General features: G+C 39.9%; 1 protein-coding gene across 1 annotated transcript in view; it reads right to left on the bottom strand.

The window, feature by feature from the left end:
* Positions 1-23,346, bottom strand: part of LOC134137625 (KAT8 regulatory NSL complex subunit 1-like) — a 45,120-nt gene that overhangs the window by 4,833 nt on the left and 16,941 nt on the right. The window contains exons 4-11 of the mRNA XM_062570841.1: positions 13,430-13,560; positions 9,529-9,733; positions 8,045-8,210; positions 6,716-6,880; positions 4,398-4,567; positions 2,873-2,994; positions 1,897-1,951; positions 1,221-1,333 (exon numbers count right to left, since the gene is read on the bottom strand). Coding sequence (XP_062426825.1) covers positions 1,221-1,333; positions 1,897-1,951; positions 2,873-2,994; positions 4,398-4,567; positions 6,716-6,880; positions 8,045-8,210; positions 9,529-9,733; positions 13,430-13,560 — 1,127 coding nt within the window. The remainder of the gene's footprint in view (positions 1-1,220; positions 1,334-1,896; positions 1,952-2,872; positions 2,995-4,397; positions 4,568-6,715; positions 6,881-8,044; positions 8,211-9,528; positions 9,734-13,429; positions 13,561-23,346) is intronic.

Here is a 23,346-nt window from a genome sequence, read left to right as displayed (position 1 = left end):
AGCTCAGAGGGTCGTCATCAGTGGCATGGAGTCCAGGTGGAGGCCTGTGGCTAGTGGTGTCCCCCAGGGCTCAGTACTGGTTCCCATCCTGTTCAACTTCTTCATCCAAGACCTGGACGAGGGGACAGAGTGCCTCCTCAGCAAGTTTGCTGATGACACCAAGCTGGGAGGAGTGGCTGACACACCTGAGGGCTGTGCTGCCATTCAGAGGGACCTGGACAGGCTGGAGAGTTGGGCAGAGAGGAACCTCCTGAGGTTCAACAAGGGCAAGTGGAGTCCTGAACCAAGGAAGAAATAACCCTAGGCACCAGTACAAGCTGGGGACTGACCTTGTGGAGAGCAGCTCTGCAGAGAAAGACCTGGGAGTGCTGGTGGATGACAGGTTGAGCATGAGCCAGCAATGTGCCCTTGTGGCCAAGAAGGCCAATGGTCTCCTGGGGTGCATTGGGCAGAGTGTTGCCATCAGGTGGAGGGAGGTGATCCTGCCCCTCTGCTCAGCCCTGGGGAGGCCTCATCTTGAATCCTGTGGCCAGTTCTGGGCTCCCCAGAACAAGAGAGACATGGAGCTACTGGAGAGAGTCCAGCACAGGGCTACAAAGATGATCAGAGGGCTGGAGCACCTGCCCTGTGAGGAACAGCTGCGAGAGCTGGGCCTGTTCAGCCTGGGGAAGAGCAGACTGAGGGGGGATCTTATCAATGTGTACAAGTACCTGAAGGGAGGGTGTCAAGAGGACAGGGACAAACTCTCTTCAGTTGCCCTGTGTGACAGGCCAAGAGGCAATGGGCAGAAATTGAAGCACAGGAAGTTCTGCCTGACCATGAGTCGGAATCTCTTCCCTGTGAGAGTGACAGGGCACTGGAACAGGTTGCCCCGAGAGGTTGTGGAGTCTCCTTCTCTGGAGATCTTCAAGGCCCACCTAGCTGCAACCCTGTCTACCATGCTGTAGGTGACCCTGCTGAGTGGAGAGGTCGGACTAGATGATCCCCAGAGGTCCCTTCCAACCTTACTGATTCTGTGAAGCTGTTCAACATCATTACTACATGCTATGTTTCTATTCTGCTGGTTAGACTATTTTATCAGTGTTTTTCTGTTGCATAACAGACTAATTATATGAAAAAGTGACAGGCACTTAAGAACCACCTCTGAAATCTGGATATCTGTACAACTTAAAATGAAGAACAAATAAAGTTGTCTTCTGTGTCTGCTAGCAAGACTGTACCTGCTTCCTCGCTTATGGCAAGCGGCTGGTGCCCAGGAATCCCACTGGGCTCGTTCAAGTTCTTCATATTTGGAGTGATGACTCAAGTACATCTCATCAGAAGTATCCTCCAACTAGGAAAAGATGTTTTTGTCTGAGTACTTAGAGCATGAAATCTTGCCTGCAAGGTAAGACTACTGTTCTAAGAATACGGGTAGGCAATACCTAACACATTCAAACCATTTGGGAACCAGCATGCACATTTGGAATCACTACTTCATTTTTATTTTACTTTTATTTTTCATTACATACTGAATTGGGAACTTGTCAGCCTAAATTCTCAGAGACAGAGGCAGGCGCTTCTATGAGCCATACAAATGGCCAGTGCCATTAAATCATCTACAATTAGAATATTTGTTCTGCCTGCAGCTAGCAATAGTGACACACAGATGACTCGTAACAGCTGGCATCCCACTATGATCCTCAACTCTGACACCCTTCACTGACTTAAGCTGCAACTGCAGTGCATGTGTGGGCAGTGCTGAACAGTATTTGATGTGCTGACTTTGCTTACTGGGGCCTTAAGAAAGGCTTTAAGAAATAGTGAAGACTGACTATAAACCTGTTAAAGTGCCATTTGCACATTCTTAGAGTGGCTACATGCTTCTGAGACAAACTGACAAAACAGCGTTCTTACCTCAAAATCCATTTGACTGAAAGGCTCCAGTTCCCGGAGCTGTACTATCCTCCAGCTGCAAGAAACAACATTCCACGTCAGCACAATAGTATCTGCTTTGCTGGCATCTGGCCTGGCCAGTGCCCAGGGCCTCTGGCCTCTATTTTGCTTTCATTTGGACCTAGACTGTGTCCCAAACTCAGAAGTGGGTTTAAATAGCCAAAGCAATTCTGAAACCACTGAATATCTACTTTACTCTCAAAATTTCTTAGTAGATACCCTAATACTTCACCATATGTAGATCTTTTAAAAAAATTTTCTTTCCCCCCAGAACTGTGCCACCCAACAGCATGATACCAGAAAAAGTGATCAAAGCAGTCTCATTGGTGTCTTCATGAGCTTTGTCATTTCTGCATAACTGGAATTAGGCACATTAGCCACTACAGTGTGTCTTCTTCCACAAAAATACTCCAGCCTATTGCATAAAACCAGACTCACTGCATGCTGGCCGTTCCAGAATACTAGCTGCTACACGAGCAGCCAGGGAACAGCAGAGAACTGCATTCCTCAACATATGCTTCAGTAGTCTTTGCCCTTGACCTCCAGCAATACACAGTTCTTTCAGTCTTCAGAATGGGGAACACCACTCTTGGAAACACCAATATGAGAAAAAGTTAACTTCTTGGACTACGTACGCACTGGCAGTTAAACAAAACCTCAACCTCCCCTACAGGCAAGCACTGCATTTCCCAGGCTAGCTTGACAAATACCTAAGAATGAATCAAGAACTAGATGTCACTTAAAGGAAAAGACCTGTTTGGTACTTACATTTAAATCCAGGAAAGACTAATCACTTTTTTTTTTAATCCACTGGGATTAATTACTTCATGCCCTTTCAAATTTTAGCCCAAGAGGAACAAGCTTTCATTACGCACAACTAGAGCAATTTCCTCATGTCATCTAAACAAGAAAATCATTAAGCTCAATTTGTAAATACCTTGGTGTCACAATCTCTTTGTACTGAAGCTTCTCCACCCGAGTGGCTGCTGCCATTGATGCTGGGATCACAATGTTATTGATGTCATAGGAACATTCCACTTTTCTTCTTTTTGAGGACTGCTGTAATACAGAATGATGAGAAATCCCTTAGAGGCAGAATACTGATGTTAGTACAAAAGTATATTTGAATGTATCACGAAAAGCAACTTCTCCGTAACAGCAAGTGCAGTAGATTTTTTTTATACCACTTCCACTGGCTTCCGATTTTTTGGTCACATCATACAACCTCCAAGGTTCACTTTATTCCCATTATTTAAGTAAAATCAAGGAGCTTTACTTGTTTGCCTTGCGAAACAAGGGCTGAAAGTAGAAAAAAACCAACACTTTCAGTAGGAGGAACAACACTTTCCTAATGTTTGCCAACCCCAAAATGAAATTGTTAGTAGCCAAAAGGTCTGGTGTAATTTATTACTGATGTGGTTTTATATAAAAGCCTCCACAGACACAGGAAAATGCTCAGAGGCAGCCTTAAAAATCTGATTAGAATCACAGACTCATAGAAGCTTTTGCAGAGACTGTACCTTAAGGAAGAAAAGCTAACAAGGCAAGCAACCAACTCAGAGTTGACTTAAAATTTCTGTACAGAGAGGGAGAACAGCAAAGAAGGCATTAATAATGCAGGAGCTGTAAAAACAGAAGCTGAGTAGCTGCTGGCAGTGAAACAGGTGTTGCAGAGACTGTAGGCTCCACACAGGACTCACTGTCCCCTGCTTCTGCAGGAGTCCATGAAGGTCCACATAACTACTGTGTGAACCCCCATGAGAAACAGCTAAAGTCCAAAGCAAGCCTGGAGTTGGTCAAACCTAGAGAAAGCCTCTATGCTGGGACAGGTCCGCTTCTGTCGCACTGGACCTGACAATGACGTATTAGCAGAAAGAGGAAGGGAATACTGTCAAATACAGTAAGTCTGAACCGCTGGCCTTCAAGGTCTCCTTTGACAATATGCTTCTATATGCATTGAATAATTCCTGGTTCCCTAAGTGGTTATTGCAAGATATATTTTTTAATCCTCTCCCACTTTTAGAAAAACAAGCAAATTAAAGATCATCTCTTGACTGATGTTCCTGCTTAATCTGAGGAAGTCCACAGCAATTGAGTTCTCTTATTATTTTTAGCTAAAATAAAGCTGTAACATTGTATGTTTAAAGCTATGCACTTAAAACAAAAACAAACAATCATACAGTATTAAATTCACAACCAGCCAGTCTGGTTGGGGAAGCAGTGCTGCAGGCACCTAGTCGGCCAGGTGCTGCCTCAGGAAAAAATGAAGCTAGTAGTTATTACCCTTTATAAATAAAAACACCAACATCTCAAAATGCACTTCCCGGTAGTCCATTCACAAGCTGAATTCCCAGCAAGTCTGCAGCCCCCATGCAATGCTGGATAAGAGCACTGCTTGCCAGTGCCTCTAAGGCTACTCCTGCTTTTCAGATTCATTTGCCACAGCTTTTGTTTTGACTCACCATTGTTGAGCTGCTGGTGAAAGGGATTTGGCTGGAAGAAGGGGTTGAAGTCTCCAAGTACAAGGATGGCGAGTGGTGCAAAGGATTGTATCTTTGGGCCTGAGGACCGGAAACAGGAAAGCTGTGACTGCATGTTCCTTCAAGCTGCCTTTCCCCTTTAAATAATGAAGCTGTTAATAAAATGTGAACAGAAAACAAAGGTGAAGTCAGACTTAAGACTGTTTGGTGAAGTTCCTACCCGTAAGTACACTAAAACCCTTCTGTGCAGAATACTGACATCAGAGAATAAGTGTAATGCAAAATGCAGAAGCTGCAAATGAAGAGTCAGGGCTACACAGCACTGAATGTATTAGCTCAAGAACGTTACTTTTGTTGTGAGTTCCCAAACTGAGGTGGAAGGGGAAATAAAAATTTAAACCAAAACAAGACTTCAGTCCAAAATACAACTACTTAAAACAACCCCCAAAACAACAAAACAATGAAAATCTTTCCTTCAATGTAGAAATAGTCAAGCTGGTCCCATTTCTAACCACCACTCCAGTGGCAATTCACACTGATTTTAAGACAAATATACTCTTCTCTTCAAAGTCCTATAGCAGTTTGACATACTTCCCCCCCATCAGTTAATTTCTTACACTTTCTCCCATTTGTGACTGGGTTCTTCCATGCGGGATACCACAATGGAGCCATCTTCCAAACCACTCCATGCTTCAGCATTCACATCTTTCCTAAAAGATCTAGCTCTTCTATGAGGCTCTTAGTAACTTAGAAGTATATAAAAGTTATCCTGCATTACTGCACCAGCCACTAGAACATGCTCTTCATAGTAGGTGCCCATACTCACACAACATAGTGCCCGTAATAGCTTTTGTGCAGTTTCCTGGCTAAATATTTGAAAAGGAAGGAGGTATAGAAAGGCAAATTAGTTAAATGTCAAACAGATGCTGCAGCTGAAACTATTTCAAAAAAATCAAAATCTGATCTTTTAATCCATACTGAAACGCAAACAATCCTTCAGTGATGACATTCAACAGAAGATCAAAATTATTTGGCCTCAGTACACAAAGAGGTATGCCATCTTGTTTAATTAAAATAAGAAGGAAAACTATGTGCTCTCCCAACTCGGATTCAAACTGAATTATCAGTTGCAAGCATACAGGAGGCAGACCTTTGGCAAAACAATCTTTTGCTGGAGGAAAAACACAGCACCACTGGAGAGGAGCCATGGTTAATCTCTGAAAAGAACAATCTAAACTAGAACATTATTGAAAACAAGATTCTACAGCCCACAGTAAAAGTAACAGGAACTGAAGGCAGGAGGAGCAGTCAATAGACTTTATATTGTTGTGTTATTTAGGCATCTTCTAGCAGGTTCCTTATATTTGTTCAACACTAATCTGTTCTATACTCCCTCATTTCATTTCAAGCTGATTATGGAAAGGATGATATCTCCAGAATTACTCTCTTAGAGGATAATATCCTCCTCCATTCAAGAGAAGCCTCAGCTTTAAACAAGTTTAACCTGATTAAAGCTTGTTAAATCAAATTGCAGCTCAGGACTCAACTGACAAGCACACAACCTGATGCTAATGATTTACTTCCAGCAGGTTGGGGTTGGTCAGGTATTTCAAACTGCAGTTTTATGTCCCATATCAGAAATGTCTAGCTGGCAGTCTGCACTTTATATAACTTTTTAAAAAGTAGTAAAAGGCATGCTTTTGTGCCAAATAAGGAAAGCAAATGAAACACCGACTCTAGTTCATTAAAGAATTAGGATATTTTTAGCAGTTTCCTCTTGCTAACTTGAAACTGGTTTGAGACTTCTGTTACTCATCTTAAAATTCTGTAGAGCATTTTAACAGCTTCAAGTCTAATAGGCTGAAGAAAATGAGACCTTACAAATGAATAAAAGCAGCATGCAACTGTCAACAGTAGTCAATTGCTATCACAAGAGGAAAAAAGATGCCAGAATTTTCCAGGCAAATACTGACCTATGCTATTTTAAAATAAAGCATCATAAAGGCTTCTTTTTGGTTAGCTTGTTCCTGTAAAGGAAACACGGAGAATGGTGAGGTTTTCTTTGTTTTAAATCTCCCTGAAGCAAGCATTTGTGTGTTCTTTTAAGGTGGTCAGAATTTCTAGTTTGTAAGATGCCGGACTGTCACTTGCGCATTATTACAGGACAGAGTTCAAGATTATATTCTGTTGGAAGAAAGGGACCCACTTACTCCATTGCATCTTGATTGGTTGCCCTCAAGTACTGGTTAAAAACTCGTATTTAATTCTACAACCTCATCTCAAAGTCTTGCTTAACTTACTAGGGGCAGACAGAAGCGAAGAGTGTAGCTTTGGAAGCAGGCTGCTAGCTGGATCTTCTTGCTTTCCAAAACAGGACATCTTCAGAGTCGTGAATTTACAGCTCAGTAGTCTATGCAGTTTATCCTCTCTCAGTAAGGTTTGAAAGTGTAAGTGGAGAGGGTTGCCTGAAGGTAAAAAGAACAAGTTATTCTGGTAAGCACAAATTTCTTATTTTTACATACCAAAAAAGTGCTGCACAAATATTAATAGCAATTAACATCTGCCAGTATTTAGACAAAACAATGAAATGAGCAATTAAAAAAAATAAAATAAAAGCATGGTATATTGCAGGCTTTCTCTCCCCCTTAATACAGAGTGATCAGGGATGTGCCTGTCCCCAGAACAGTAGCCTCTGTCCTGGCCCTCTGCTCTGTTACAAACTGAAAACCAGAACCTGACGCTCTGCCATGAAACTTCCTCACTCATGCACTATGACTTGAATCCTGTGCAGCTACATTACTTGGCACTGGCTGGATCTTTATCTGAGAAGCTTTAAGGGAGCTGAGAGGTGATCTTATGCTTGCTTGTCCTTTTAATAAACATTTTTTAAAATATGCTTTCATAAACACATACTGAAAATAAAGTGTATTCCTCTGGGTTCCCTAACTTGCTCATAAACTCCTTAATACACATTTTTGCTCCTCCATGGTTAATGGGACTAGAGGTGCTACAGTCACTACCATCCTTCAGTTACACAAACTGATACTGAACCTGTAAGATTCTAATGTGCTAGAGAGTGTACTTCACAAAATAACCACAGAGCACATCTAGAAGGCCAGAGTTTTAAATGAAGAGTGACAGAGTAACTGTCAAAACTCAGCAATTTCACATTTAAAACAGTGTCAGAGGTCTATGAAATAATCAACGTACTGTATGTCAAAATCAGCATGAGATTTGAAGTCTGTCAAATAGCTCTGCAGGGCAGAGATCTAAAAGGAACTTACAATAGGTGTGCTACAAGTTTACAAGGTGTGCTCCTCGGAGGAGGCACAGAGAAACAGTTCTAAGGAAATAATCTATTCTACACTAAACTACAGATGGCAACTGCCTCAGACATGAGCCAAGATCGCATGCTTTGCTGGGCTCAGGGATCTCCACAGACTGCACCCTTGTATAAGGATGAAGAGGCTCTGGCTGCACTGCAGAACTTCAGTGAAAGTTTTCTGTTATTCTCCAGAAGCGTGCTTAGAATTTGCACTTTAAACCTGCTTGTTTGTGAAGAGTAAAGCAGGTCAGCAACGGTAAAATAACGGATCCTGTTTCACATTATGAAGACGTAATCCACCGACCGTGAGATAAGGAGAGTATGGGATGGAAGCCAGAATCCAGTAGTGCTATACGCTCTCCTAATGACATGGTATCAGGGTCGACTGTCTGGACAGAGGTTTTACAGCTACACAGGATGCAAGAGTTGGGCCATTCACAGCTGCACTTCATGGTTAGAGGTTTCAGCGGCTGGCAGGAGAAAATCAGACATTTAAAAAGGAAAATATTTTGCACTTTAGATTTAATAAATGAAATTGAAGCTGAGATTCAGTATTTCCAGTTTGCTTTTTATAGATACACTAGTCTTCAATTCACTGAAACCAAAGTCAGATCCGCAGGGTGAAAAATAAAATGAAGACCTAGGGTCAATGTTAGAAAACTATGTAAGAGTACAACAGGCCCTCTCTCATTTTGGCTATGGATGAATTGCTATTTTATCCAGTAGATATACTTGCATCTCTTATCTCCATCAAAATAATTAATTATATGAAAGGAACACAATTTTATGTTACTCTTTTATTAATATTGCCAAGCCAAAATACTTCCTTCGCAACTCCAGTAAAGCCGTAATACTCTATCACTTTCTTTTTAAAATTTCAAATTTCTTCACGCCTTTCCGCCTGCTGTTCTTTCTCATTTTCCCTTAAAGACTCTTCATAGCTGTGCTGCTTGTTCTGTACAGTGGCTGGCTTCAGTCTAAGGCTGAGGTATCAGTAAGTTACAGCTGAAATTGCCCTGTCTTAGGTCAACTATTCTTTTCCCTCATAGTTGCTAAAATGCACTCCTCCTGGGGACTGGGGAAATAATTTTTAATCTTAAATTTGCAGCCTATTAATTTCTGTTACTCTTAAACCAGTATTTGAAGTTTTAAAGGCAAACAAATAAGGTATAAGCAGCATAATGAACTGTTTTGTCAACCGATGCATCTGACCACATGTTCTTCATTTGTCATAATTAATATATTTAAACATACTGGCTTAAACATCTTTTAAATATCTGCTTCAGTAACTCACTGTTTCACAGCTGGGTGTTTGACAGGTGCTTATCTGATCAGGTCTGGTAGCTCAGTGTGTAAGTGATAAGTAAAATCACCACAACCCACTTACACTCAGTCACATACCAAATTCCCAAGTCTTAATTTTTCAGATTTTTTTCTTTTTCTTTTTTTTTTTTTTAATTTTGACAGTTCCAGTGTAATCAACTCCAAGAAATAAATGGCAGAAGGCTGCTGCCCAGACTAAAATTTCAGATATGCTCTGGTCATCATGACTCAGAAAAGCAGCCTAATTTTTTTAAGAACTGAAATTCAGTTTCTGAACCACAGTTAAACAGAGGACAACTCACACCATTCTTTGCATATTATCTCAGAATATGAGCTTTAAAAAAGAGCTCAGAAAACTTTGGATTAAGAACAGAATCCCATGTTATGACATTTTTTGCTAAAAAATAAAAGCATGCATTCTAAGTAAACACAGTTTCATAACTACAAGGCAAATCCTTCACTTACCTTCCTGCTCAAGTGAGACACAGAGGTAGCTCGGACAAGCTTGCGCTTCTTGTATTTGCAAATAGGGCGGATTCTAGCAGCAATGCAGGTATTGTCCGATACAGATGATGTAGGAACAAGGCTATTAAGCTGTTTTGGTTTGTCAAGCATCTCTTCAGCATTCAAGCTGATCTGAGAATTGCTGCCAGAGGAGCCAGTGTGCAAACTGCAAGTAAATGAAAAACAACTGTCATTACTGCAGAGCAAGAGAGGTAAATCGCTGTATTGTGATTGTGGCTGTGCTGCCTGATGCCTCCTTAGTATTTACAACAGCAGCTAGTGCTTCTCATTTTGTTCTCATCAGGTTTTTAGTCTTTGCTAAACTGTATCTGTTTAAGAGTATATAACTTTCTGCATATTTCACTGTCAGCACGGAAATAGATAACAAAGGATCTTAACAGCTATATTTTCGCTAGTTAAATGCGGAAATTCTCACAGCAGAGGCAGTAGCCATTAATAACACACATTCTTTCTCCGACACAGACCTTTTAACTGCTATCTTTTTATAGAAAGTGAAGTACTGTTATCGGGCAATAAATTAAGCTGCTGATTGTAAACTTAGACAGTGCCAAATATGATTCCATTTCTCTGTTCACCATGGTTATAAGGTTTATATATATATGTATATATATACACATATACATATATATATATTAAAAAACCTTATATATAAAAAAATCCTTATATATATATAAAACCATATATATATATATAAATAAAAAAGTTTATATTATATATATATAAAAATAAAAATAAAAACTTATAACCATAAGTTATATTCAATGAATAGATATAATTTTATTGCCTCAGCGTACTCTTCTACAAAACTAACAGTAAAAATAGCACCTTCTTAAAAGACCTTCTCCTATTGTACTTAGTCATGCATTCATAGTAGCGGTAGGAAAGCTCATTTATTCATTATCTTTGTTAGTCCTATACAAGCGTGATAATTTTATTTTTCTGGTTTGAACAGCAAAAGCTCTACTAAAACTACAAATGTAAAATCTGTATTTTTATTATGCGAGCAAAAAGGACTAGCTGGGTATTCCAACTCCATGCTGAGCTTGTAGGACTCGCTGTCACAAATCAATGTCACCAAACAGCCAACCTAGGTGTTGGCTGGCAATGAGGCTTTAAAACAAAAAACACTTGTCCCCAAATTCTTCACTGAGAAGTTGCTGATTTACATATAAAGTTAGATCCTTCTACAACGTCATCCATTTGTTTTCAGTTCCATACTTATCAGCCAAATGCTATCTAACTACATGCATACATGAGGGAATGTACTTGTAGAAAAAGGGCAAATTTGAAACTCTAAATACAACACCTCCAGTTACCTCATAACTGCACAAACTAGGAAAACAATGAAGTTTTATTGACAATTAAAAAAAGGCAGCAATGCAAATGAAAGTGTGAGAAATACTTCACATTCACGTTCCATAAGTGAAATCAAACTAATTATATAAAACAAGGTAGGAAAAGCCCTTAAAAATTTGCAGCAGAATTGCATGAGACTATTCCCCCCCCAACAGTCTCATTCTCCCTGTTGCCCTGCTCTATGTTGCAAATTAGTGATTGTTGTATGTATTTTGTATGTGAGCAATTACAAACCAGAGTAACTTCCACACAGATAGCTTGGACAGGGAATGAGGAGGGAAGGCTTATTGTAACATGACGTTAACTCCCAAGCCTGAAAGAACTGATGCCTGCATTATACAAATAGGCCATCCCAAAATCTGAAAAAAATTATCATTTCAGAATAGGTTGTAGCCCTACATACCAGCCATACTAACACAAGCAACAGTTTGGAAGCAGTTTTAGCCCAATGATGAGCCATAATATAATTTGCATTACAAATCAGCTATAATTTCTAGGATTTCCTAGTATAATACACATCTTATACTTCGATAATGATCCTTAGCATCGCTTCTGTCTTGCGATGATGCAAACCCTATTGCTCGAACACAATACATGCAGCTGTTTCCCTATATTCGGACTGAAGATGTCGTGCATCAAGTCTTCAGTGGGGCCTGATCTCCTGAATGACATCTTTAACTCAAGAGACTGGACAGGCAGAGGAGGCTTGAGCAGCTACTACGGCTCAAAATCACACATGGTCAGTTTGTCATCCCTGTCAGCTCCATCCAATACGTGCCATCAACCCTGGCACATCAAATGTCATACCTGATGGAGTTTTGTAATTTATTATTTCACAAGAACTAACAAAATGTTCGCAAAGTTTATTGCGCAGAAGCATAAAAATGGTTCCACCTCAAGCATTAAGGTTGATGTTAGCTGCATTAAAAACTAAAGTTTTTAGCCCTAACCCTAAATGTTTCCTCTAGAAAGGAAGAACATTAAGGAATGTTTTCTTTAAATGCTGCAAAGACTGTAGACATTCATTTGAAAATAGAACAAGCAGCATACAAGCGTTGTCTTAGTGAATGATACTGAATTGCATGATCCAGGCTTTACTTTGACAGAATAAGCTAGTCATTTAGACAGGCATATTCCTAATAAAATTATTAAATATAAGATTACATTAATGTAAAAGTAAATAATACACTTGCCTAGTAATCAAACAGAACTAAATCCAAATCACAAAGACCAGCAATCAAAGAGCATTTGTCTGATCCATCACAACAAGCAACTGAACCAGGTGACAAGACTGACTTTGGGCAGGATTAGTCTTGCATAGAACAGACAAGAATTGCACGTCCCTCCAGCTCCCGACCTCCGGCAGCTCTCCCTGCAGAGCACAGGGCATGCTGGCCCAGCGGGGGAACTGCCTCACCGGCCAGTCTGTACTCTCTGTTCCCAAACACAGCCACCAAGAACAGCCCTGAAGTGCCCTGTACATCTGTTTTAAAAAAGCACCGTGAAGTTTCCTGCAATTTGCAGAAGCGACAAGCGTTTGCAATACTAACATTAGCCTTAAATCCCACTATTTTCCCAGCTATTAGTCTATTGGTCATTAGCTCCTGCTTTCGCACCACGGGACCGATCACTCCGGACAGACAAAGCAAAGCAGTGGTTTTTCAACCTGTTCACACACAGCAAACACACACTACTCCTTTCAAGAACAGAACTTCACTAACGTTACTTTGTAGATTTAGAGATGCACGTTCACCGACTGCTTACGTTGGATGTACACCCCAAAGAATGAAACAGAATGATAGTGAAATGAGTGATTGTATTTGAGAACACTAGACAACAGAAGGGAAGTTCCTAATTAAAAATTACTCCCCCACCACACACACACACATTGAGTAAACTGTTTATTAGAGAGATTCCTAATCAACTTTCAGTTCTCCATTAAAAAGTCACAAAGCTGAATTCCTGGTAATTCTCCACCACCACCAAGACCAATAAGCTTTACTACTTCACATACAAAACACTGATAAGCAAAGAGGTGTTCTACATTCTGCGCACAGCTGACTGAAAAAGCTGAGAAATCCAGTCATTAGAAGAAATTTGAAAATTGTATCACCAGGATGCTGTGCATCCTCCTCCTATCCTAACCTAGACAAGTAAAGTACATTTTGGCCATCCATTTGTAAAAAGGTTAACACCTTCCAATAGGCTGCCTACACGACATGCAACATATACATATTTGCCATTCTTTGTTGTTTTTACCCCCCCCTTACAAAACAGATCACAGCTACTAATTTAATATTCATCCTTAAAAAGAAATTCCCTACTGGAATCCCTCCCAACAGGCATGCACACTCATTTTCATTTTTCACAACATGAATTGTACACAGAAAGATCTTTTACCTAAAAGATCATATTCTTAGCCACTATCACCAGTGCCTTAAATACAAAGTTATTTTGATCAAACTATAGGAAAAGGAGAACTGACCGGTTAAACACTCCGTTGACTTGGCGGGGTGACGCGGTGCAGGCTTTGGGGGGTCCTGGAGACCCACTGATGGGGGTACAAGAGGGACTTTGACACATAGGGTTTCCTAAAGACTGCGTAAGGCCAGAGCTCTGCAAGAGAAAAAAAATCTCAAACTCAATATCCATTATCACCTTAAGCTTTCCTAAGAAGAGTGTGAGTAGGGGAGAATGCCAGAAGCAGATTAATCTAAGGAACATTTTGCAATTACAAATAACATTGAACTTGAGCAGGCCCAATGTAATCGTTTGCAATTAAACAACTTAATTTCAATTAACGTTAGTCTAAGTGCATATTTCAAACACATTATGAAATGTCACAAGAAGTTACAGAAGAGCTTTCAGTTCTCTGTTTTATAAGCTGGAATCTATTTTTAGAACAAGACCCCCTAATTTTTGAGCTATTTCACCTTCTCAACTGGATAAATAAAGCTTATGCTGTAGTAAAATCACCAATTTCATAGAAACTTCTGAAGTTCTAACGAAACACTAAGATTATTTAAAAATATTTGACGGATCACACAATTATAAACTCATTGGACATATCTGAAGTGTCAAGGCTAAAATACTTCAGATTTCCACATCACTAAACCTCAGTACCTTCAGTTTATTGCATGCATATGCCTATATTAATGTTAGTTAAACAACAACAAAGAACTCAGATACAAGAGCAGCGTTAGCTCACAGTCATACAGCTTTCCTCATGCTGCACTATCAACATCACAGTTTCTTCACTCGAAGGAAGTGTCTTTACAGGTGCACAGAATTCTTTCAGCAGGCACACATACAGCTGACAAAAATAAGAGAGGTTTTCTTCCAAAAACACCAACATAAATATATTTATCAGCCACAACAAGAAGTGCTTAGAATTCACGGCAACATGATTGAAAAAACAGTCTCTACTGCACAAAACCCACTTTCTAGAGTGGCCATTTGTGAACAAGCTAAAACATAACAGCTAAGTATAAACTCATTTACATGAGCACTACTGACAAGAAATCATCACTATTGGAAATAGTTTTAATACATCTAAACACTTGAATTAAAAAAAATAGTAATTTTGGTTCCACTAATTATTCTGATACATTCTGGCTGAGTCTCACACCTCTAAAACTGTTCCCATGGCAAGGTGAAATCTAGATTTTTTTGCCCTTTTTTAGTGGAGAACTTTGTTGTTGCTCCTTGCCTCTTTAAGCACTGTATGCTACTGAACACAAGAAAAAATGTAGAAAAGAATTATATTTTTTAAAGGAACAGAGGAACTAGTTTGCATGCCTACCTGAAGGCTACACTGATCCTGCTAAGTCTCCGGAAACCAGTTTCCCCTTTGTTCACATCCACCACATGCCCTGGCAACACATTTGTCCGAAATGCAGCACAAACATACCTGGTCAGACCATGCAACGTGGAGTTCTAGTGCTCACTGCACACAGCACCTACTACCGCTACTACACGGCGCTGCAGTGCAGTGCCTGGGTTCTCCTCCCTACCAGCACAGCGGAAGCCTGCCCACTTCAAGCACAGACTCTCCTTGCTGAGAGGGCAGCAAACCTCCAGATTTTCAGGATACAGCCCATTACTTTCTGCACAGTGCCTCATCACAGGAGAGGACACAGCAGAAGCCTTGGAGCACGACTTCAAGACGTTATTCCAGCTACCATCAACACCACCTACAGCTCATCCTCTTGCTGGGGTGAACCCTGAGAGTCTGGTCACAGTGTGACAAACTAGTCTGTGCAAAATTCTTGATTGCAGCAACATTGCACTTGCAGCCTTGAAAGCAATGAAGTTATGCTGCGCCTATCCTCCACTTCCTGAAGACGGCCTGCAGCCCTTGACCATCTAGTCTCCCAGCCACAGTCCGTTCAAGTCTGTAGACCCTTGCTCTCACTAGAAACTAATGAAAAATGGTCCAAGTATTCTGCATAGCATTACCGAAAAGGTTGTGCAAACAGTAAAGAAAACAGAACTCATCTATTTGCAGAGTGTACCTACAACTACATAGAGATATACACAACTGCATAGAAATCGCAACATTACAGGCTAGAAATCAGAAGATTGGGTCATAACAAGAATGTTACACACCAGAGGAACTAAGCAAGAAATTCTGCATGCCAGGGAGTCCTGCCTGTCTTCTGCTGCAGATCATAGAATCACAGAATAATAAGGTTGGAAGAGAGCTCCGGAGATCATCTAGTCCAACCCTCAGCATAGCCCATAGGGGGATTGAACCCGTGACCTTGGCATTAACAGCACCACGCTCTAAGCAACTGAGCTAAACCTGCCCCCCGAAGTCCTTCTTGAGAAATAAGGAGCTCTCCGATGGTAATGGAAAGTAGGGGTTTTTATCCAGTGTGAAAAACAAGCTCTACTACAAGCTGGACAAACGAAATCTGAGAAAGTGGTCAGAGCTTGTACAAGTCATCACTGGCTCCTACTTCCTCCCTTCTGAGAGGAGATAAAAATCAGGAGTTCGACTTGCCTAATGATACTGTGTTAAGTTTGTTCTCATCCACTCTTCAATCCCAAGCACTTGCTTTGCCATATCCTCCCATCAAGAGTCTTGTCTTTTCACCTCATTTTCTTCTAGGACACATTTAACTTATCACTTTAGAACACGGCTTTATCTTCCAGTGTCCATCTTTTATTCAGGAAGCCCTCAGAGGAAGTGGAAGAAAAACACTGTATTAAGGAGCCTTATCACAGGAATCTCCCTTCTGCACCTGCGACAGCATTGATTATACATTCTTCATGCTCCTGGAATGGAGAAGTCTTAGCCTCCTAGAAGTGGGGTTAGCTCGAAATCAGTAACAGATTCATGGTGACACACAATTTTTAGGAGTTAAAAAGGAAAAGGCTGCTTGTGGGTGACACTAAGCTATACTTGGAGATTTTCAAAAGGGAAGGGGTAAATGGACAGATTAGTTTTAGACTCAGATCTAGAAGATACAACAGGAGGAAGGGAAGAGAGTAGAAGAGGGCAGGTGGAAGAGGTGAGGAGATCATTGGATGATTACTCCACTGATTTTACTGACAGCTCTCATGTCATAATATGACAGTGACATGCATCATTCAAGTCAGGAAAAAAACACAAGAAAATCCTCTTCATTCAAACATGTCACAGATCTCACTGTATACAGTCCCCACTGAAGTCTTGGCTGCAGAGAGCATCCTATGATGATCAATAAACAAACCTACTCTCAGGTAGTTTTGGAAGAGACTAATCTGTTATACTGAGCTAACATTTGATTTTATATCTCCAGTGCATTAGCCAAGACGTGATGCACTGTCCATTAGCCTTTGTTCAGAGATGGACATGAGATTAGGAGCAGCTCTGCCTAACTTGGCTCAAGTAGAAATTCAAAGTAGCACAAATTGCTTTTAAAATGTCAGTGCCTGTACTTGCATTTACTTTACCTGAACTCGCTTGTGCAGTGTGTAGAAAAACAGGAACGTCAGCAAGGTATCAGGTGCTGAGGATGCAGGGGCAGCAGAGAAACAACTCTGGACGTGGTGCACACTGCTTGTTGGAGGCATGCCAGTCTCAGTCTACCAACGTACCCAGGACAAAAATGTAAACACAAACTCAAGCTGCAAAGGACATGAGCAGCTGTCTTTACCTAACTTTCCACAGCAGCATCCCAGTCTCTTCCTAGATCTTAGCTGAGCTATTCAGATCTCTCCAAATCCCTAGTGAGAGCCTCTCCCAGAACAATTTGGTTGGGATCATCCTTTTCAGAAGAGGCTAATTTCCATAGAACTAAGGATCATCCCAGCTACTCCCACAGAGATGCCCACTGTGTTCCAGACCTTAATAGGCTTTTCTACACAAGTTGGATGCAGCAGTCTGGACACTGTCAAGAATCCTGCCCTACAGCTAAGACAACCACGCAATCTTTATAGTTCTAGAGATGCAGCCTTAATTCCAGGTTGTTCCCAATCCCTAACACATCCATGTTATGCATTTGCACAGAGGGAGCACCACAGATGACAATTTCTCAAGTTCCCTGCCACAATTCTGCACAGAGATTACCCTCTCAAATTCAAGGACTACTACTCTGCTGTGTTGAGCTGACACTATGGATTACAAATCACAGGCGACCTGACTGCTGATTATACTGAATTTGGCTCTTGATTTATGAAACTGTCACTCCAATGAGAGAAACTATGGACTGATGAGATAGCTTATACAAGGCACAGAAATTTCCAAGCCCTGTTAGCTTCCAAGTATGTGTGCTTGAGCCTGTTTTGAAGTGCAAAACAAGTCAGAAGTCTGTAAACTGATGGAGACTGGATTTTTGGAAAGAGCACAACATCAGATATCATGCCTTTTAAAGAGCTAATAACTTCTATTTGAGAGCGCTTCTGCACCTTCGGAATACTTTCCCACTGTTTGCAACATCTGATATGAGGCACCCTGAAATCAGATTTAGTTGTGGAATGAACAAAGGAGAAAGTGGACAGAACAGACTTCTGTATACATACCAGCGTCATTCTAACACTCAGGACAACTTTACACAATCAGGTTGAGGTTGTGTTTAGATATAGTCTACAACCATACTGACATCTTTCAGCTTCTAGCAATAGCCAACTGTTTTCACTTATGTTCACAGGTTGTATGTTCATAAGGAAGTTGCCACAAATTTTGGAAGAACAGAACTTTAAAGTCTTTTAGAAACAGAAGAATTCAATTAATGCATGTGAACATTTTGAAAACCGCACATTTCTCACTGTTGAGAGGAAGGGGAAAAATGTTAACGAGAAAAGGAATCTTACTAAAATGTGAGATATTTCATTAACTCTAAGAACGACGTTTGATGCATTTTTTCTGAAGTTTAAGATCACTTTTCACACAAGAGATTAATACAAACTGAGTTTTCCTATTTAACAAAGTAATCCCTGATCAAGTGTAAGATTTACCAGATAAAAGAAACTTTACATCTAAATCCATTTGACCTAAGATTTGAAAAAGATGTAAAGTTCCTGCCATATTGGTACTGAGCAGGATTCAGACCCCTGAACTGCCAAGTCTTCTGCAAACTTTATACCACCTTGGTAAGCCAATTAATTCCTGTGCTCAGCTTCCACTCATAGAACAGTTTACTATTGTCCTTAAATCTTACTTGTTTAGATAGCACACATATGGAACAGAGATGGTTATCCAATCAAGGCTATATAAAACAGTTTTTAAAAAGTACTAGAATTTTAGACATCTAGATTTCCTGACTCACTGGGATTACATTTTTGTTTAACACTAGACACACTGAAAATGTTACAACAATCTCTCGTAATATTCAGCTGCTTACTCAAATAATGGAATTTGGAGCTTGCAAAGCTGGCTTTCAAACAGGCATTTCATCAGGATACAGTGTGTAAATAGTCTTAAATACTCCTTTCTTGCTTGAGTGAAAACAAACTAAAAAAAGCTTAAGGCAAACTGGGAAAAATGTGCTTAACGTGATTTGGAGGACATGAGGGCAAGAGAAGGCAGAATGGATAATTTCTTAGGTAACTGAGCCCCTAGCACTCATCTGGAACAAAACAGTAACTCCTTCACTTGTGATTTCAAAGAACCTCCATATTTTTCAGGCTGTTTTTAACAGAGTGAACAGACCTAAGTTCCAAATGACTTTTACAGGAACAGAAAGCAGTTAAATCCAGGAGATTGTTGCCAGGCATAACTGGCAGAAAAGGGAAGCAGGTAGCTCTTGTAGGGCTCACAAGCAATTGTTTCTGAACATGAAATTGCAGAAAAGGAACAGTTACTTATTAATGCACTACTTAAATTTACTGAGAAAGTCACTGGGTAGGAACAGGATGTCTTAAAATTGAAAGTGGTGCAGGGAAGTAAAGAAAGCAAGCATATATGGCAAGGTTAGCAAATATGAAAATTATACAAAAATAAGTGACAGTGACCGAGTTTCATCTTTTTAAAGATTTTAAAATGCTAATTGACATTTACTGTATTTCACCACAAATTCTTGTGTGGGGGAAAGTTATGGTATACACCTTTTCATACTGGGATAACAGTCATCAGGATGGATGGGAACGGACCTCTCTAGAAAGAATTCCTACACCTGTAAGGTACTTGCACTTACCTGCTTTGACTGTATCGAGCTTTTGGAAACTTTTCCCATTCACAACTACTGCTTAAAATCTTGCAAGTTTATAGGCAAAGCTTTTTAACTTGAAATTTTTCAGAAACTTTAAATTGTAAAAGGTTACAATTTTGCCTCATTGAGATGAAATTACACCTTCTCAAAAAGCACACACAATTTGGTCCAGGGACAGCATCAGCTATCTGCATCAACTAAGTACTTTTAAAAACTGAAAAGCAACATGAGGTTTATGAAAGCTTTTTTTTTTTTTTTTTTTAAATGAGGAGAAAAATCCCCTGGACTTTCCACAACTAATCTGGCTAACTCAGATTAACATTCACATATATAAAAATGCAAAAATGATACTTCCAGGGTGGTATGAAATGCCATCAAAACATTCATTGCTTATCCACATAAATAAGTTATCTGTTTCTGCTTACATATGTGTATCAAACACCTTGATTTCTGAGAAGCACAGATGAAATTACACAAGAGTTAATGAGATTCACAGGAAACAAAAGCTTGAGACAGCTGAGAGCAGCACAAGTACCGCAGCACCAGTGATGCAGCCAATACTGAGCACCTTATTACTCTTCAAGTTTTTCCTAGGCAGACTTATAGTTAGAAACTGGCCTTGAATTCTTCAAGGTTATTACTGTTTTAGAAGACCATTTTGCCTCTTGCTGCAAGGATTTTCATTAGCTTTCATTAGCCACCAATTCAGCTACTAACTTCCTATTTACCCAAACAGCTGCAACTACTGCAGGATCCTGCAGCTTTCTCTTTCAGAGCTTCAGCACGTAGTACCAACACTACCATCCGATGCAGAAACACCAGAAGTACAAGGTACAGTGCTTGGCCGAGTGCAATCGTACCTTTTTGGGTATAGATATCCCACTATCCCAATGGAGAAAAGGAACCATTAAGCCAATTTTTCTACCTACAGAGAAAGCATGAGGTTTTAATCAGTTTTCACAGTACTTAATACTGCTCCTGCAAGCTTCTATTCCCCTGAACTAAAATAAGGAATCAGCACAGAAACCAACAAAAACATGTAAAACATTATGGTCCAACTAAAAATAAGAGTGTTGATATGAATGTTTTCCCCCTTCCCTCTTACTCAATGTTCTGTCCTGTGCCAAACTATTTGTGCATTAAATAACCTTCCTGGTAAAACAGTACCACTACAAATTTTTTTTTAAAAAGAGAAAGCACAGTTTGAGCTACTCTTTACAGTTAAAGTGTGGGGTTTTTGGTTTTTCTTTTTTTTTTTTCCTTTGATATTTTGTCTAGAAATGCATTAAAAAGTATATTGCAACCAATAAACCACACCTACATAAATACTGCATGACCCATTGTAAAGACTTTGTATTCATTTCCACAGATACGATTCCTTTCGTCAAGATGCTCCTTAAACATTGGAAGGAAAGATCAACTCGAAGTTAGGATACTTATGTTCTCTCACTTAAGAGAAAGATCTTGCATCCTGTTTCTATAGCTGCTATGTTTGCTATGCAATACTGAGCTACCCACTGAACTTCTCTTTCTTATTCTAAAAAATCCAACTTAAAACCAGATGGATTTACAGGATTATAGTTGTCCCATCTTCCACATTATATAGTTGAGTTTCAAAAACAAAGACTCACTGGAGCTTTATGGCTCCCATCAAAATCATTCTGAGACTCCCATTAGTTTCAACTTCTTTTGATAGATGTTGTTCTAAGGAAACGTGTCCAACTAAGACAACGGTACCAAAAAGGCAAGACTTCCTCCAAAAACATGGTGTCAAAATGGGTCAGACTAAAGGGTCAGCTAGTGCAGCCATCACATCAGCAGCAGCCATCACTGCAAGAAAACATGGCACCTATGGAATAACCCTTGCCCTCATCCATTCTCTTTATTCCCATCTTCTTGTCAAAGAACTTATGCAGAGATTTGAGTCAGACTGTATCTGGACCATAGCATTCCTTGGATAGAACCTCCATTAACTTGTTTAATCTCTTATTGAATAGTTTAATTTTGCCATAGATTAACAATCTATGTTCTAAGTTCTGAATGTAATTATTCACTGTACTTGCTTTCAGTAGACACCGATTTTTATTGTATAGTGGGAAAAAAAAAATCATTCTACATTCATCATGAATCTACTGAGCACAAGCTCTTGCCTTTCTTCCCACAAAGAAGTGTCTCCAGTTACTACTCAAAATGATAAGATGGGTTAAAAGAAAGTTTTTCCCTTAAATCCCTTGCAACACAAATAGTCTCCTAGCCCTACAGCTGCAGCTTGTGACAGCTGACCATTTCACAGATTCACAGAAGTTAACGCTAAAAGCAACTGTTAAGTCACTTGGTCTAATGATCTGCATACCTACCACAAGCTACCTAGCACCATCCAAGAATGTTCCAAACTTTCAGAGATCAAGCATTTTAATCCTTAAAAAGAAGTCCTTAAAAATATGAAACACAAAGAACATGAGTCAGAAGTACTATCAATACCAAAACACAAGCAATATCTTAAGATCAGAAGGTAAAATATTCCTAAACCATGGTTTTCAGCTTGTGCCTTTGCAGGCTCGAGCACTTTCCAAACCCTGAACAGTAAATGTAAGCTTCACAGTAGATTTGTTTTTCTTTATTTTAGAGGGTCTTCTGCAGACCCCTAAACTCACGGATTAAAAGCTTAAAATTACTGGCCTTTGAATTGAGCAGGCAAGCCAAGACCAACACTACAAGAGATGCCAAAAAACCTAAGGCCACGTCAATATGATCTTGAAGGAAATTCCTCTCTGGCTTCAGCACTCAGGTTTACTTTGATTGCTGAACTCCAGTAACACATTACTAAATACCTGAGCAATCTTCTGAGCCACCCCAAAACATTAGTCTTTGAACTCTGTAGTCCACGTTTCAGATAGAAATCAAAAACATACTGGGGAAAAGAAATGATTCCTTTCAATCTTTCGGAAAACAGTATGGCACACAGGACGATCCATAAACTGCCTCAGTGCATGGCTGCAGGCATTACAAATTTGCCAACAGCAATTCAGGCAGTCCATCCCCCGTCTTCTGCCCACCAAGAAGAGAGACAAATTGATTTGCACCAAGACATATTAGTCCATTAAATTGTCTTAAGGATGGAAAATAACTGAGGTCTAAACATACGGGGAAACGTGTTGAGAACCCCCAAAGACTCTGCCAATTTCCAGCAACTTGCTGTTCCAGGACTTTTTGAATGAAAAGTAATGGCCTTTTATGCAACACCTCTCAGCATATTTCTTATCTTCTCTGGTCACCTTAAAACCATTTATCATCCATAATATCCAATAATAAGGAATTCCATGGCTTGTTCCACACAAATTATGAATAAGTGAATTAAGGTCAGACTCCAAAGTCAGAAAATAAGAGTAAACTAACCACACACCTCAGCACAGCTGCATCCCCCTTGCATATATACATTTAAAAAAAATCATTATGAAGTGGCTATAGCATTTTTGAGAGAAACCTAATCTCCTTTTTGATTTCAGCAATATCAAGTTGCTATTTCTCTTATGCTCCATTGTTTAAATCATTCATGTCTTACAAAGTAGCCTTGCAAGTTCCACTTTACTCACTGAGAGAAAACACACTGGGCAGCTAAGCACAATGTGGTTTTCATAACATCCAGCTGAAGGCTGCTGTTGCGAAGACAGTTTCAGTTTAATTTATCTTTATACTTTCACAGACCTCTAAAGGATACTCCCTAGAGAACCTCAACTTAAAACTGCAGCTGATGAAAGGATCACTG

The sequence above is a fragment of the Rhea pennata genome, chromosome 2, assembly GCF_028389875.1.
Source record: "Rhea pennata isolate bPtePen1 chromosome 2, bPtePen1.pri, whole genome shotgun sequence".
Lineage (NCBI taxonomy): Eukaryota > Metazoa > Chordata > Aves > Rheiformes > Rheidae > Rhea > Rhea pennata.
This window is presented reverse-complemented; position numbering and strand designations above follow the sequence as displayed.